General features: G+C 30.3%; 3 protein-coding genes across 3 annotated transcripts in view; all 3 read right to left on the minus strand.

Moving 5' to 3' along the window:
- LOC104721984 (casein kinase 1-like protein 3) overlaps nucleotides 1-1,875 on the minus strand; it is a gene marked incomplete in the record, with an annotated part of 3,916 nt that extends 2,041 nt beyond the window's left edge. Inside the window, 10 exon segments of the mRNA XM_010440071.2 lie at nucleotides 1-119; nucleotides 199-283; nucleotides 415-478; nucleotides 560-621; nucleotides 728-798; nucleotides 881-976; nucleotides 1,051-1,199; nucleotides 1,291-1,360; nucleotides 1,554-1,594; nucleotides 1,691-1,875. Coding sequence (XP_010438373.1) covers nucleotides 1-119; nucleotides 199-283; nucleotides 415-478; nucleotides 560-621; nucleotides 728-798; nucleotides 881-976; nucleotides 1,051-1,199; nucleotides 1,291-1,360; nucleotides 1,554-1,594; nucleotides 1,691-1,766 — 833 coding nt within the window.
- On the minus strand, nucleotides 5,035-6,585 carry LOC104721985 (probable xyloglucan endotransglucosylase/hydrolase protein 26). The gene is made up of 4 exons (XM_010440072.1): nucleotides 6,385-6,585; nucleotides 6,161-6,261; nucleotides 5,880-6,073; nucleotides 5,035-5,562 (listed from the first exon to the last, which is right to left on the minus strand). The coding sequence occupies exons 1-4, from the start codon at nucleotides 6,542-6,544 to the stop codon at nucleotides 5,151-5,153; spliced, it is 867 nt and encodes a 288-aa protein (XP_010438374.1). The 5' UTR covers nucleotides 6,545-6,585; the 3' UTR covers nucleotides 5,035-5,150.
- Nucleotides 8,907-10,817, minus strand: LOC104721987 (protein SPEAR3). The gene is made up of 5 exons (XM_010440074.1): nucleotides 10,474-10,817; nucleotides 9,948-10,061; nucleotides 9,457-9,530; nucleotides 9,243-9,318; nucleotides 8,907-9,096 (listed from the first exon to the last, which is right to left on the minus strand). Exons 1-5 carry the CDS (start codon nucleotides 10,699-10,701, stop codon nucleotides 9,010-9,012), a joined length of 579 nt encoding a protein of 192 aa, XP_010438376.1. The 5' UTR covers nucleotides 10,702-10,817; the 3' UTR covers nucleotides 8,907-9,009.

Here is a 15,926-nt window from a genome sequence, read left to right on the forward strand (position 1 = left end):
GAAAACAAGTCACGAAAGAGCCGCTTCAAGAACCCATAATCAGGGCGCTGATCAAATGTCAGTGTGTGGCAGTAATGAAAATATGAAGCAAACTCCACAGGGTGACCTTTGCATAAAACCTGCAACGGATAGGATATGGATTATTAAATAGAACGAGGAGTAACCAAAAACAAAAACTCATCACACAGGGAAACAGACCTCAATAGGGGTTGATATCTTCTTCTCACAGATTTTATCATACTTTTGCTTCTTATCAACAGCCTTAAGACCCTGCCATGGAAGACTAAAAAAGGAGGTTCATGAAAATAGGAACACAAGAAACAATTAAGTAAATCTCTGAAAAGAAGGAATAACAATACCCTGCAAAAACACAATGTTAGCTAGTTTCTTGCAAGTCAAAAAGCCAACACACACCTTCCTCTTAGGAAATACAGAAGCACATAACCCAACGACTCCAGGTCATCCCGTCGACTTTGCTCTGTGAAAGAGAAACAAACATATAAATAAGAAAACACGATTTACTTAACAATAAGGAGAAAAACATGGCAGCATCCCTTACCAATTCCAAGATGTGTATTGCAACTTGCATATCGTGCAGTTCCTGTCAAATTCTTGTTTTCCCTGAACATAGCTGAAGAGAGGCACTGAGTTGTATGCTCTGACTGTAAAACTCAAAACAGATGGAACAAAAGATAGAAACAATATCATGACACATGGCCACAAATACCTGTAAGGGATATGACGGTTGGTGTTGGCATCACGATATCTTTTGGCAAGTCCAAAGTCAATTAGATAAACCTGAAAAAAACAGAAACTTATCAATCATACCATCCCCCTTTTTTTATCATTACAATGAAGACAAGAAACTTCAGAAGTATACCTGATTCGCTTTCCGGCCAAGTCCCATTAGAAAGTTATCGGGTTTTATATCTCTATGAAGATATCCTTTGGAGTGGACATATTCTATTCTTGTTAGCTGTAAACAGCAGGATAAGTTAGTCAACAAAAATGATCTTGTACGTAAACAGCATCAACAACAAGATTCTATACCATTTGATCAGCCAACAGCAAAACCGTCTTTGGTGAGAACTTCCTCCCACAATAGACGAAGAGATCTTCGAGACTCGGCCCTAACAAATCCATCACTAAAGCATTCTCTGTTCCATCCACTCCAAACCATTTTATGCGCGGGATCCCACCTGCAGACCACAAAAATTAGCTATACATACTGGTCCAGACAACTACAGAATCTGAATAAGAATAAGAAAAGATAGGAAACGGGAAGCGTACTTCCTCCTTCAAGGATTCTGTAAAGCTTAGCTTCATATAGAAGTTGAGGATGCTTTGTTTTACTGTTCTCCTGCAAAATAATTGAATTAAGGAGACAGTTGTTAGCTCAAAGCTTGCTTCACTGATCAATTCAGAAAAATATAAATTCAAAGGAACATATGATTAAAGAGATTAAAAAAAAAAAAAAAAACAGCAGCAGATCTCAAATTCAAATCTCCAGAGAAAAAGGATTCGTCTCGTAGCTATCGAACTGAGAAACTTACGATCTTTACAGCAACGATCTCGAAAGTATCGACGTGCGTAGCTGCGAAATTACAAACAATCAGAAGACGCGTTAATCGAATCAAAGAGGAAAGGGCAAAAAAAACTCAAAAGTAAGAAAAGGGACAGAGACACAGACCAAGAAAAATCTCGCCGAAAGAACCACCGCCGATCTTTCTTCCGAGCTTGTACTTGCCGCCGATGATACGTTCCATGGCAAAGCTTTTGGATTCAAAACCGAATCTGGATCATGCGCAGAAGATAGAGATAAGGGTTTTTTTTTTTCTAGGGTTGTTTTTATTAAAATTGAGAAATTATCGAGGAGACAACATACACGTATTTTTATTATTTTTGCTTTGACGCCGGTGACTGACTGACATGGACCCGGGGGGCTTGAGCCGTCTTTTAAAAAAACAAACAGTTGAGATCTCTACACCTAACCACTGCGCCACTATGGGTCCGCCAATCTTTCGATACATGTCCAACCCGAGGGTATTATTGTAATTTCAAATTGCCACAATGGTACGTTATTTGGTTTTCTTTTATGAAAAAGGTTCCAAAATCTTATAGGTAGCCAAAAAAAAAAAAAACAAATCCACAAGTACCAAATCGTTAATTTCTAGGTGTGTACATTTCAATATTTGTTTCTGATTTTGGTATATAATTTTTTTTATTATTATTATTAATATTCCACAAAATCGAGCAAGAAAAAATCAGACACACATAATCCCATACAATAGATTGAATCAACAATGTACAGTTGTTTCTCCGAGTAGCTTTCCGGAAGCAAACATCTTTAAACCTGTTGGAATATTGGCATTTGGCAATACTCTTTATAATAAAACAAAAATACACACTATTGTTTTGTACACTATATAATTTTAATAAATTAGTTACAAATATATTATAAATTAATTGATTACAAGTTAAATAGTGGGTGCAACTTTAATTTATTTCCAAAAATCATAAATAGAATATTCTAAAAAATCATTTAATATCATCTAACTTACCATATTAATTTCCTTTATTAAATTATTCATATATATTAAAATCTTTTGATATCTAACTTAACATATTAATTTGTTAATTATCATTATACTTCACCTCTCATCTTTATATATAAGTCTATATTGTGAAACAAATAAATTATCATATTATTTATTATAATAAAAAATAGTTTTATTTCCGGATATATAATAAGTTGAATTTTTAAAAACAATTATAAATTGTTCAATCTATAAAATATTCAAGCTTTAGTAATATTATTCTTTAAAGATAATATCTATTGAATTAAAATTTTTACTGAGTAACGAGTCAAAATTTGAATATTTAAATTCAATTTCATATTTTTTTTGTTGAATTTTATAGTTTTATATAATATAATAAACTTTAAATAATTTATTTTGAAATCTTTTTAAAATATTGAAACTTGATATAAAAATTAGAAACTATAAACACTTTAAATTGATTTGTTATAGAAATGACAATCATATGTCACTATAATTTAAAAGAATTTCAAAAAACCTAGTATATTAAAACAAAAAGTATAATAACTCGCTTTTTAAAAACCAAATTTACAAAATCATGTATTATAATGACATTCAAGTCATGATGTAGAATATGCATTGTTGAAATAACTTCACATATATAAACTAATACAACATATTAAAATTTTATTTTAAAATATAAAATATACAAAATTTTGTATAAAATAAAATTTAACCAGTGTTATAGCACATGTACTTATCTAAAATCATTAACAATATAAAACTTACAAAATATGTGTCTTTTTTCAAGTCATCATATTTAGCAAAAAAACTTTTTAAAACAATCACATAAATTATAATATATTTTATATAAAATTTATAATATAAATAAAATGAATTTCAACCCATGCTCTAGCACGGGTCTTAATCTAGTAACCACATAAGAAACTATCATCACTTGTCAAGTCCAACTCAAGCCTTTGAAGACATCTCTGCCACAAGCAAGCTATTCTTGATGATGACCTGCGCATTGCTTGATGATGACCTGTCCCTGTCACAAGCAAGCTATTCGTACGTTCTGCGCATTGCTTGATGATGACCTGTCCCTGCCACAAGCAAGCTATTCTTGACTCAAGCCTTTGAAGACATCTCTGCTCAAGCTTGGCTCTTGATTTTTCTGCAAAGAATGTTGATCAAACAACAAACCAGGTTGTGCCCCCTCAACTCAGGAAACTACACAGGAATATGAACGGAGTAGTCTAGAACAAAACTGATGAGAATGAATCACAAGAAAACCAAATTGCAAGATTTTATACAAAGGTGAAGTGACTGAAGTCTGTCATTTGGGAGAATCTTGAAAGGAGAATTTGTTAAACATAATCGTCATGCCTTTGTGTGAAACAGTAAGCTGTTCATGGAAAAGATCCATTTAGATCTTCAACCCCGTCTAAAAGAGCTTCCCCACTGCAGAAAACTCAGTAAAGTTCCCAAGAGGCACGTAATCTTTTTTTGCTCATCAGATCAGAAGAAAGAAAAACTACAATATATCTACTCTTGTCAGCTGGAGCACATCAGAGAACTGATAGCTAGTAGTATCACAAAGTTAATGCCCCCAGTTAAAACTCATGCCAGCCAACATGAAAACCGTCTTTGGTAATAACTTTCATGAATAGATCTTCGAGACTTGCCCTAACAAATTCATCACTAAAGCATTCTCTGTTCCATCCACTCCAACCCATCTTAGGAACTCCAACTGCAGACCACAGCCAACAGGTAACACAAAATTAGCATTGTAATGATAAATCAACCCCTCCAACAACTGCAGAATAAGAAAAGATAGGACTCAGAAGCAAACTTCCTCCTTCAAGAACTCTGTATAGCTTGGCTTTATAGAGAAATTGAGGATGCTTTGTCTTACTACTGTTCTCCTGCAATACAAAATGATTGGATTATAGCACAATCGTAAAGCACCATCTTAGGGAGCTTTAAGCTTGCCTCACTGATCAATTTAAAGTTAAATCAATGCAAAGACACTGAGGGCAGAATGATCCAATCATGCCTATTTCATTCGACGCTCTTTTTTTCTGAAATTGCGGTTGCGTGGCCTGACTGTTTTCTTATTTTATTTTTTAGTTTCTTCTTTTCAAACTCAATGTAAACCGAACAGAAATCAATTGTAATTTCTAAACCATTAAAACCAAACCGAAATCAATTGTAATACAGTTTGTTTGGACAGAATCATTATGTTCACGGTATAGCTTTTATTATTTATTATTTATTATTTTTCTAATTTTCAACCCACAAAAGATTTTTTTATTATTTTCGGCAACACGTATTTTATAGATAGTACAATGTATGTGAAAACTAAGTCTGTTTATATATAATTTTTTTTACTTCAGTAAATTTCTCCAAAATGGATAAATTAGGCCCATGAATGTTTGGATTTTTTTTTATGCTATTGTTTTTTTGCATAAAAAGAAAATTACTTCTCCTTGTTTGTTAAGATTGCACAAATTCAAGTTATAGATGAATCATCACACATGAAAGACAGAGAGATTTGGAAGAATGTATTATTTTTATAAAAAAAAAACAAAAGATGGAACTTTCATTATATTAGAACTGCCTCTTGGAGCATTCCGGAGGCATAACACCTTTAAACCTGTTAGTGTCTTTGCAATAATCATAGATCATAAACCCATCTCTTATCTTTTGCATCCTCGTCAGCTGCGATGGAGTTAGTTGGCTAAACGATGGCGATGTCCACCAGTTAGACCGTACGGTTGTGTCTGCACATTGCTTGATGCTGACCGGTCCCTGCCACAAGCATGCTCTTGCCTTGTACCTACGACCCTCGGCCACAAATGGTGCTAGTGTCCAGTTAGTCTTCACTCGTCCTCCTTGTGTTGCCCAATCGTCTGCGTTCCATAGACTCGCAAACACTTTCATTCCTTGCTTGTTTGGGTATGCGATTCCTTCTTTCTCGTAGTTCCTAAATACTCTGATCGGTGTTCCATCCACGAACCACCTACATAATAAGTTGTGTCGCATGTTTTATTTTATACAACAAAAAAAAAAAAAATCATGATAAGTATATCAAGTTCATTTAAGTTAGGTTTTATATATACGTATGAGTATATGCAAAATATGCAATCGTTTGAGATTCTCAAAAAGGTTATGATCAAAATGATACAAAAAATTATCAAGTGTGTGTACTTTTAATGTTGCATTACATTAAGAAATTCGTTGATATATAGAAACCATTTCTTTTTTTGGTAAAAGAGAGAAAATAAAGATTTAGAGTTTGTAAGACTTAAGAAAACGCCCTTATATCTAATTACTTACACAACTTCGGATGGGTTCCAATGGATGGTATAGTTGTGGAAACCAGTGGTTGGATTGAACCATGGCCGGAACTGTTGCTCGCGATTTCCTTTCCCTTGAGCAAATATGTTGGTGTGGATTGTGTAAGGCTGACCAGTCGCATTCCCTAGGAACTCGAAGTCTATCTCATCGTGTGCACTTCCCGTAGATGATAACTAAAGAAAATTAATCCATCATTAAATCACAAAAACACTAATAAGTTTTTGTATTTCTATAAAGTATAAGATATTAGTATTTTTTACGTAATAAGCTGCAACGGTTCCAGCAGAATTCCCTGGCACAAGTTTGATGAGCATTTCTACGCTTCCAAACAAATGAGCCACCTTTGATCGAATAGCAGATCCTGCACACATACACACACAAAACATTTTTAACGTTTATTTATCAAGTTTTGTGTCATGAACTATATAGATTAAAATGGATTGATTTTGAAGTTACGGTGTTATAAGATAGTACTATATATTACCTGCAGATTTGTCTAGGACAAGGCGAAGGTTGTCACCAGTCATACCAATATGATCTTTACCCCATGTAACGATCATATTCTTCTTGAAGTCTGCCTTCACAAATGTCGCTAACGTGGCCACCAGAACGAACAGTAACGTCTTCGCTCCGAGACCGGCCATTTTACGAATTTGATTGTTGTTTCAAATCTCTTGGATTTGGGACTCTGTTCGAACTCCATTTTGGTTATGAAGAGGGCTTCCTTTATATATACCGAATTCGAAGCAAAACGAAGTGTTGACGTAGTCCAAAAAAGTATATTATTTTGACAATGACGTGCACCTAATGAACTGTGTATGCATGAACTACACAACATAACAATTAGATCACTAAATTCTTTTACATAAAAAAAATGCTATCTTGAAAAGGTACTATGAATATGTATTTATCTCAATTTTTAATTACCAACATGTCGATTTTTTTATAATGAAATTTTGAAAAGAGAAAATAAGAAGCTTGACATTTGTTAGCTGGCTCACGCGGTTGTGGTAGAAGCAGAGGATTATACGTGAGGAAGACTACACTATGCCGTTGCCATCAACTTCTCTAATTCCTATCTCTATTTTTTTCATCATTCAGAATTTAACCAATACAATTTCGTTCTTCCTGCCTTACCAAACATAATTAAAATCTGAATTTGCAATCATTTAGTATATTGGTTTGGGTCAAACCGGTCTATTTTAGTCCCTACAGTCTCATTTTTTTAATCACTAAAATAAGAGCTCGAGATTTTTTTTCTCTTCGTTTCATAGGACTTTAAATCATTATTTTGTTTGTTTGCTTGCCTACTTTTGTCGAACAAGCAATACGCGAGTGGTCTTAGGTTATTTCTCTATGGCATGCTGTTTTTTATATAAATTCTGATCATATATCTAAGATAAAAAAAACACATGTTAACTTATAAAAAGGGGCTGATTTACAAAATAGAGAAATCCAAGGTTATAATAAGCGTAACTGTTTGTTTTTTTTACAAATAAAAAATATATTTTATTTATATAAAACTTATGATCATTTAAGAAAATACTCAATTAGGCTTATTTATATCATTTTTTCTTCTTCTTTTTGGGACAAATTAAATATCATTTGTTCATGACTAGTTTGTTTTGGGCATCAAACAAAGTCCAAATTAAAGCCCTTTCGGACAAACATAGGATTAGCTATTAAGCATTGTGCGTCCAAATTATCTGACTGGAAGCGGGTTGAGTCCATTGAGCATTTGTGCATATGATTATATCCCATTTAGAATGAAAAAGCTGAATAACTTGACTAATTTCGATTCGACTTTCAGATCTAATGTTCTGTTTGTTTTCGATTAACATGACAGACAGACAGAGATTGGACATATATAGATTTGTATCTTCTCCATTCAAAAACATTAAAAATTCGTCAACGGTGAACTATAACACTGTAAACAAAGATTACTTTAGATAGATCAAATTTAGTTTAAAACATGATTAAAACGTTTCTTTTAAGGTTTTATTTTTTATGGTTCAAGTAATCAGATCTAGTGATCAATCAAGAATAATAACTTTCGGTGGGTGTTGAATAGTATTGAAATATTCTTATATTATTAAATTCATGATAAAGCTCGATCAATGGTAAATAGACAAATATTGTACGAGAAAAAAGAATTCATAATTATATATTCTAAACTTTTAGTTTCGTTTTTTCCATTTCTTGTCATTATTAGATCAATGACACCAATCTCAATCAGTCAAAGTTATTGTGTATCGCTTTTATTTTCAATCTATCACTAGAGACCACAGAGACCAACCAATTGATAGATTCTTACATAAAGATTAATTTTAATCTTAAATCACAAAAGTAATCAATCAACATCGTTTTTTCGATGATGTCGTACCATTGTTGGCTCTTCTTACAACACATATAATCATATAAAAGCATATGGCTAACATTTTAATTTATCCGAATAAACCATTTTAATTTTAAGGCAGCTCTATTTACAAGTTTAAACTCACTGAACAATGTCTAGAGGCACCATCATCCCCTTCTATGCATCATTTAACTTTTCTCATCTTAAGTTTGATCATTTAATTTTGATAAAAGTTTTATTTTTATTGTTACTGGTCCAATGTAAAATTTAAATTAATTAATATAGTTGGTTAATAAGAATTGTCTCTCATGCATACAGCAGTTTAGTTTATATATAATTCAACTACTACATATACACTTCTTTTCTTTTTTACTACATAATACACGTACTTGTAGAATACAATTTTCTTTGTCTTAGAAAATTATTTCACAATTTGTCCCAACAACAAAAAAAAAGTATATCACTAGTGCACAACTTTCTATTAAGGGAGATTCTAATAGACGAAACGAGGGGCAAGAAGACGTGATTACGTAAGCCTTCCATTGACCGTCGTTGTGATTCAAGATTTATACGAAATTATGTAGATGAATTTACAAATATACTCTATATATTAAAAAAAACATCTTCATATAAACCCATAAGGCCATAAATCAAATCAAATGACCTATATATATTATTTCTCTAATTTGCTTTGAATGTATAACAAATCCATGGCATCTTTTTCAATAATATGAGTTCATACATTAATTAAAGTCACAATCTCAACTCCAAATCTAGCTCATTTGCTTCACTCGATTCGAAGTCCTGAATACCCGATCCCAACGATTTATTTCTTGGATCCTATAACCATTGGGGAAAAAAACTCATTCAGAGAGACAACAAACACGATCATGTCAAATCTAAGTACTTACTAACCATTATATCTCTTAAAAAATACGGTAATATAAAATACAGTATATATGTATGGACTTATATAAAATAATGACCTCGTGTAAGAAGTGTCTGGTTGTGTTTGGTTCCACAAAATGTTGGCTCTCCAAGATGCCGTAGCTCGGGTTCCAACTGTGTTGTAGAACAATTATTAGCTTTTGTTTTAAATATGTCACAAAACATCTACATGCATGTATATCAACAACATTACATGTAAACTAAAATAATGTTTATACATATAATCATATAACTATAACAATGAGTACGGACCTCGGTGCTACGTGAGGCTGAGAATCTCCGTATCTTATTGTTGTTCTCTCGTATTGATCATTATTTGCATTCATCTGTGAGATCACAAAAAGAATAATGAGAAACCTTATTGACGAAATCTGACTTATTAAAAATAATTTCCTCCGACTTTAATGTACATGGATCTTATTCCATTTGTTTAATTTCACGTCTATAATTAGTAATTAGTAGTTGGTAGAACGGAATAAAATTGTTTGAGATTCTTTTACTTTTTTGATAGATAGAAAACAATGATGATTAATACGAATATAACTGAAGATTTTGCTATTAATTACGTTTCGATCTAAGTTAATAAGAATCTGATTTAAATATCTTCTAAATCTAAAAAGATATGCATTTAAGAACAACCATGTAATGAGTATATCATTAGTTTGTGAAATCACACAGTACTAGATACGATTTCTATAGATATACACATATACAACATTTGGATGTGGCATACATAGACGTACCATCATGTTTGGGTGAAAGCCGTAAGGAACCGATGATGGTGATGATGATGCATATGTAAAGGATGGTGATGAAGATGGTATGGATTGATATCCTGCTTGCATCCTCACATCATCCTACATTATTCAACATTCACAAACACGATCGTTATTAGTATAGCCCATTTCGATCAAAAAGATGAAACAAATGCATGATGAATCTGTAAACTAAATATATATCATTCTACAATTCGATTTAGACATTACGTATGAAAATAGTTTTTTTTTTTTATGCATTATATATATGATGATGAATGATCTGATCATGTTGTTATGCTATAAACGCCAATATGCTTCCTCACCAAGCCTTAGCTGTAAGAAAATCCTTATAGCATACAGTTAGCTCTCATGATCAAAAAGAAAACCCCAATTAAAATCATCCTTGGTGTCACGGATGATTCTAAAAATTCTAGAAGTTATAAAAACCATTACTACTAGAATATATACACATGGATCTATGTAGATATGTATATGTGTGTGAAATCTGTACCTGATGATTGAATGAGGGATGATAAGAAGGGTAAGTATTGAAGCTGTTGCAGTTATATTCTCCGTGTAATCTAATCTTCTCTAACTGCGCCACACCGAGACCTCTCTGTGGCTGCTTAGGCTTGTCAGAACCGTTCTTGTTCTTCCCTCTCTTTGAAGAAGAAGAAGAAGTTGGTGACGACGACGAAGATCCACCCATTTTTGGTCTCCCGAAAAAACTACTACCCATTTCTTGGTTTATTCACCGGAATGATAATAATTATCAAGAACTAGAGAGAGAAAGTCTTGCTAGAGAGAGAGAAAAAAGACCCAACAATTGTGTTTTTTTTTTTTTCTTTCTCTGCGTGTGGGGTTTGGTTTGGTTAGCGTTGAGCTGAGGAATCGAAGAGATCTCTAATGGTGATCTCTTCTTTATAAGCTTTTTTATTTTATCTTTTTATAAATAAATAAAAAATCTTTTTTATGGTTTGTTATTAAGATCAGTAACTACTGCATCGCTGGATCAGATTGTGTCCAGATTTCATTAGATACGTCCCACACACACATACACATACATACATTACATAGATTTTATGCCCTTATTTGATTCCCAATTAATTCTGACAAAAGAAAATACATTTATTAATTAATGATTGTCCAATATTTTAATCGTGATTTTATAATATTTTTCATTTTTTTCTCAGTTTTGGATGACTTCCAACGCAAAAGACTACAATTACATTTTAATATACATATAGATCGGAGCATAATACAATACTGTTTCTTTTACTCTTTACGTTCAACGTATGATATTAATTATCAGTTAACAGTTTTAACTTTTAACACATATGTTTATTCTTATTTTATTAATAATTTTGTAAACTTCCATCATATTTAACCAGAAATGTATTATAATCTAATTAGACACCGTGTTTCCTTACTTTTTTTCTATACTTGGTTTAACATTATTGCGTATTCATATATAACAATAAATCTGGTATCCACAAATGATTTTTCTGGGGCAGCAATTAGATATAAATATATAGCTTTGAGATTCGTATTTTACTTTTTAGGGTATGTACTGTCGAGAAAGACACCAAGAAAAGCAGAAAAGGAAAGCAATCGAACTATATTATTAATGTTAAAATGACTTCAATGTAATTTAATTAGTACATATATATTATAGGTAGTGATTGGTAACAATACCAAATGCGGATTTCTGAAAAAATTACAAAACCGCATATAGAACACCAATCACAATTGTTAACATGAATATGCGTTTTTTCATTTCAAAAAATATATTGATTTGCGGTATTCTAGGCTAACAAGTATTGCCTATCAAATAAAAAAACGCACTTCATTTTGTAACATGTCTAATAACCAGCGGTTCATGAAATCCGCATCCACTGGATAACATATATATTTTTATAATAATAAATCTGTATATTTATTTAACATAAACACACAAAATAATATTCAGAAATATTATACATAATTTCTCTCTCATACCATTTAAAGAAAAAAAAATCATTTTTCTCATTTTTCTTTTAGTAGCCATTACTATTAAAAAAAAAATTCTAGTTAACTTTTTCTATAAATCTTATTATTATTACATAAGAGTTTGTGAATTTAAATGTGTAATTATGTAATTTAGTTATGTTTTAGCAATTTTAAAAAATATTTGATTTTAAATGTTACATTACTTATTTAGAAATTATATGATGTTTTCATAATTTTTATCCAACAATAAAAAATTTATAATATGTAATCCATTTTTTTATTTTTTTACAAGTCATATATTTTATAGTGTACCGCAAATATTTTTTCACCAATCAAACATCATTCCATACCGCTTATTTTGCATTAACCGCACTTGTCCCGCAAATACATTTATCCCGTATGAACCGCAATTGAACCGTACCGCACTGTCAAATCATTTGTTCCGCATAACCAAATCCGTTGTTACCATTCCAACCCATAGTGTATGAAGTCAAAGTCATATTCAAATTACAGTTTCAAAATATTCATCTTAAAAATATTAAAATTGAAGCTTTTTGTAGTATCTTTATTGTACACGTGTGTACATCACCAACCTTAATTTATAGTTGCAACACTTACACTTTTCTTTTGTTTTCGTTATTATTTTTCAGAAGCTTTTTTGTGTTTCATAATTTTAATATTTAACCATAAAGATAGTTTGTTTCTTTGTTTCTTTTTAGTTTATGATCATAATTGAATGGTCATTTTGTAAGAAACAATAGTATTGTAAACATTTCTAGTAAAAATAAATTTGAATGTAAAATATACATACCAAAATTCTAATCTGATCAAAATGAACTGTGGAGTTTTCTCTTATAGAACAATGCCTAATTTTGAACCCAAATACTTTCAAGCCAAATATATATATATATATATATATATATATATATATATATATATATCGTAAGAATATTACAAAAAATTATTTCAATCACAAAAAATTACATCATAGTTTTGTTTTGTTTTTAACGCCTTTTATCATATAAAAACTATAGTCCATTAAGTTATGTACTATACTAAAAGAACTAGATTAAGACTCGTGCTAGAACACGGGTTGAAATTCATTTTATTTATATTATAATTTTTATATAAAATATAATTTATGTGATTGTTTTTGATAAAACATTATGCAATAAAATCATATGCTAAATATGATGGCTTAAAAAAAAAACATATTTTGTAAGTTTTATATTGTTAATGATTCTAGATAAGTACTCGTGCTATAACACTAGTTAAATTTTATTTTATATAAAATTTTGAATATTTTTGATTTTAAAATAAAATTTTAATATGTTGTATTATATTATATATGTGAAGTTATTTCAACAATGTATATTCTACATCATGACTTGAAATGTCATTATAAGACATAATTTTGTAAATTTGAATTTAAATATTCAAATTTTGACCCGTTACTCAGTAAAATTTTTAATTCAATAAAAATATTATTTCTAAAGAATAATATTACTAAAGATTGATTATTTTATTGATTGAACAATTTATATTTCTTTTTAAAAATTCAACTTATGGTATATCCAGAAATAAAACTATTTTTTAATTATAATAAATAATATGATAATTTATTTGTTTCAAAAAATAGACTCATATATAAAAATGAGAGGTGAAGTATAAGGATAATTAACAAATTAATATGTTAAGTTAGATATTAAAAGATTTTATTTGATGAATAATTTAATAAAAGAAATTAATATGGTAAGTTAGATGATATGATTCTTTAGAATATTTTCTTTAAGATTTTCGGTATAACCTATTTGTAACCAATTAATCTATCATTAATGTATAACCTATTTGTAACTAACTTATTAAAATTATATAATCTACAAAACAATGTTGTATATTTCCGCTTTTATAATATAAAGAGGATGTCCAATATTTAATTAGTACACACCAAAACCTAAGAAATTATTAAAATGCGAAGATTTAGTTAAATTTTAAATAAGACAGTATTATGTTATACACAAAATTATATATACACCGACAAAATAAAAGAATCTCAATTCTATTTTCCACAATTTTACATTTGTCAATTATTTCCGTTTCACGAAAAGTGTTATTAAAAAAAATCTCGTCTACTTTAATCTAAAGCTAATTTTTCTCTTTTGAATTTGAGTCGTTATCATCTAATAAATTACATTAAATAAGGTCATATTTTACAATAATAACTTTTTGATTTATATGATATGTGTCGAAACTATGTTTTGTAAAAACGGAAAATAGTTTATTTTTAAAAAAATATAATGTATTATTGGTTAGTATGTATATTTATATTATATATACATGTCTTTCTTCTTTTATTCGTCATATATATACATATGTCATTTGCCTTTCTCAAAAGGGAGTTCAATGTAGTTTCATTAAAACAAAAAAAAAAGGAGTTGTCACCATGCCAACAAATAAAATGTTCTTTAAACGTGTTTTATTTCTATATCATAATTAATTGGTTATAAAGTCAGTGACATAGCACTCGGTCCATGCCCTCCTCGGATTTGGAATAGTGGCACACCAAAAATGATTTTTCACTCCATTTGTTTCGTAAAGATGCAATTTTTTTTTAATGGTTTAACAGTTTTCTCTAATCAGATATAAAGCTCAAAGAGAGTCTAACAGTTCATATCAACCAAAAAATAAATAAATTCGTATCAGCAAATTGAGTTATTTTTACACTTTCTAAAGACACTGATCGAGTAGACATTGAGTGTATATATTTTATCTAACTAACCATTATCTAATAACTAGCCTCTTAAAATGTCTTCAGTTCTGGTGTGGCTCCTTTATAAATACGAGCCGACGAGTTTTAGCTATAGTATAGAGACAAACTATATATAAAAAAAAACATTTATTATTTCTATTAGCTATGGTTATCCTATTTTGTTAGCCCAAAATACTAATTATTAATTGCAATATACTTATGTCGTGAATCATGTGATCCCCCGAACATCTCTCCTAGCCTTAATAAGTTAATATATATAAACTCGATAAATAAGTAGTTTAATTAGTAAAGGGTCACATTTTAAAAAAGACAAGGAACTAACAGGTGTGTGCCACTTGTAGGTCAGATGCTAACGAATTAATATTCTTTCTTAGTAATGACGCCACTTTAAATTTGATTAATATGTCAAATTAATATTTTATTGATATGTTTAATCAATAGATAGGCTTTGATTTTGAATGGCACAGTAATTGTATTTTTACATGCTAAAAATTATCGAGAAAATAATCCGGCTTCGGTCTCTTCTTGCGGACATAGAGCTCGCGAGTTCTTTCCTTACTAGTAGCACGTTTTGGATATCCCCGGTCGGCCGGTCGTGTGTAGATCACATCCGTTCTATATATTTCGCAGTGATAAACTACTTTTGTATGGTCTACAAGACTATCATGTTCGCTATAACTAAAGCATATGTTTGGGACATAAAAATGTTTATAATTATTTACAACTTCTTTTTCACCGTTTACTTCCACATTTTTTTTTAATTTAGATGTCATGAACATACGTATTTGAACTCATATGATAACGTAATGTGACAACAACACTGATATAAATAACTAAAATTATATAATCGCTGCATATATAACACCAAAAATTAGTTTTAAATCCATTATATAATATCTACCGTAGATTTTCTGCACATGCATCCCCCTGCTACACTATACATTACACTACTGTCTATATATCTTTCTGTATATTTCTTTAAATGTTGTCATATTATAAATTAAAATACCTTTTTTTTAATAAAATATGAGGCCAAATCAAATCTTATTGATCCTCTTACTTACCTTGACAACCAATCAAACATAAAGTTCCATTCTATATCATAATTAATCCTTAAGTATGCAATATTTCGTTTTGATTTGACATAATTTTGAATGATAAAATACTGATGTGATCGTTAGCTTTTTTGAGGAATATTAGATAAA

This window comes from Camelina sativa, chromosome 11 (assembly GCF_000633955.1).
Source record: "Camelina sativa cultivar DH55 chromosome 11, Cs, whole genome shotgun sequence".
Taxonomy (NCBI): Eukaryota; Viridiplantae; Streptophyta; class Magnoliopsida; order Brassicales; family Brassicaceae; genus Camelina; species Camelina sativa.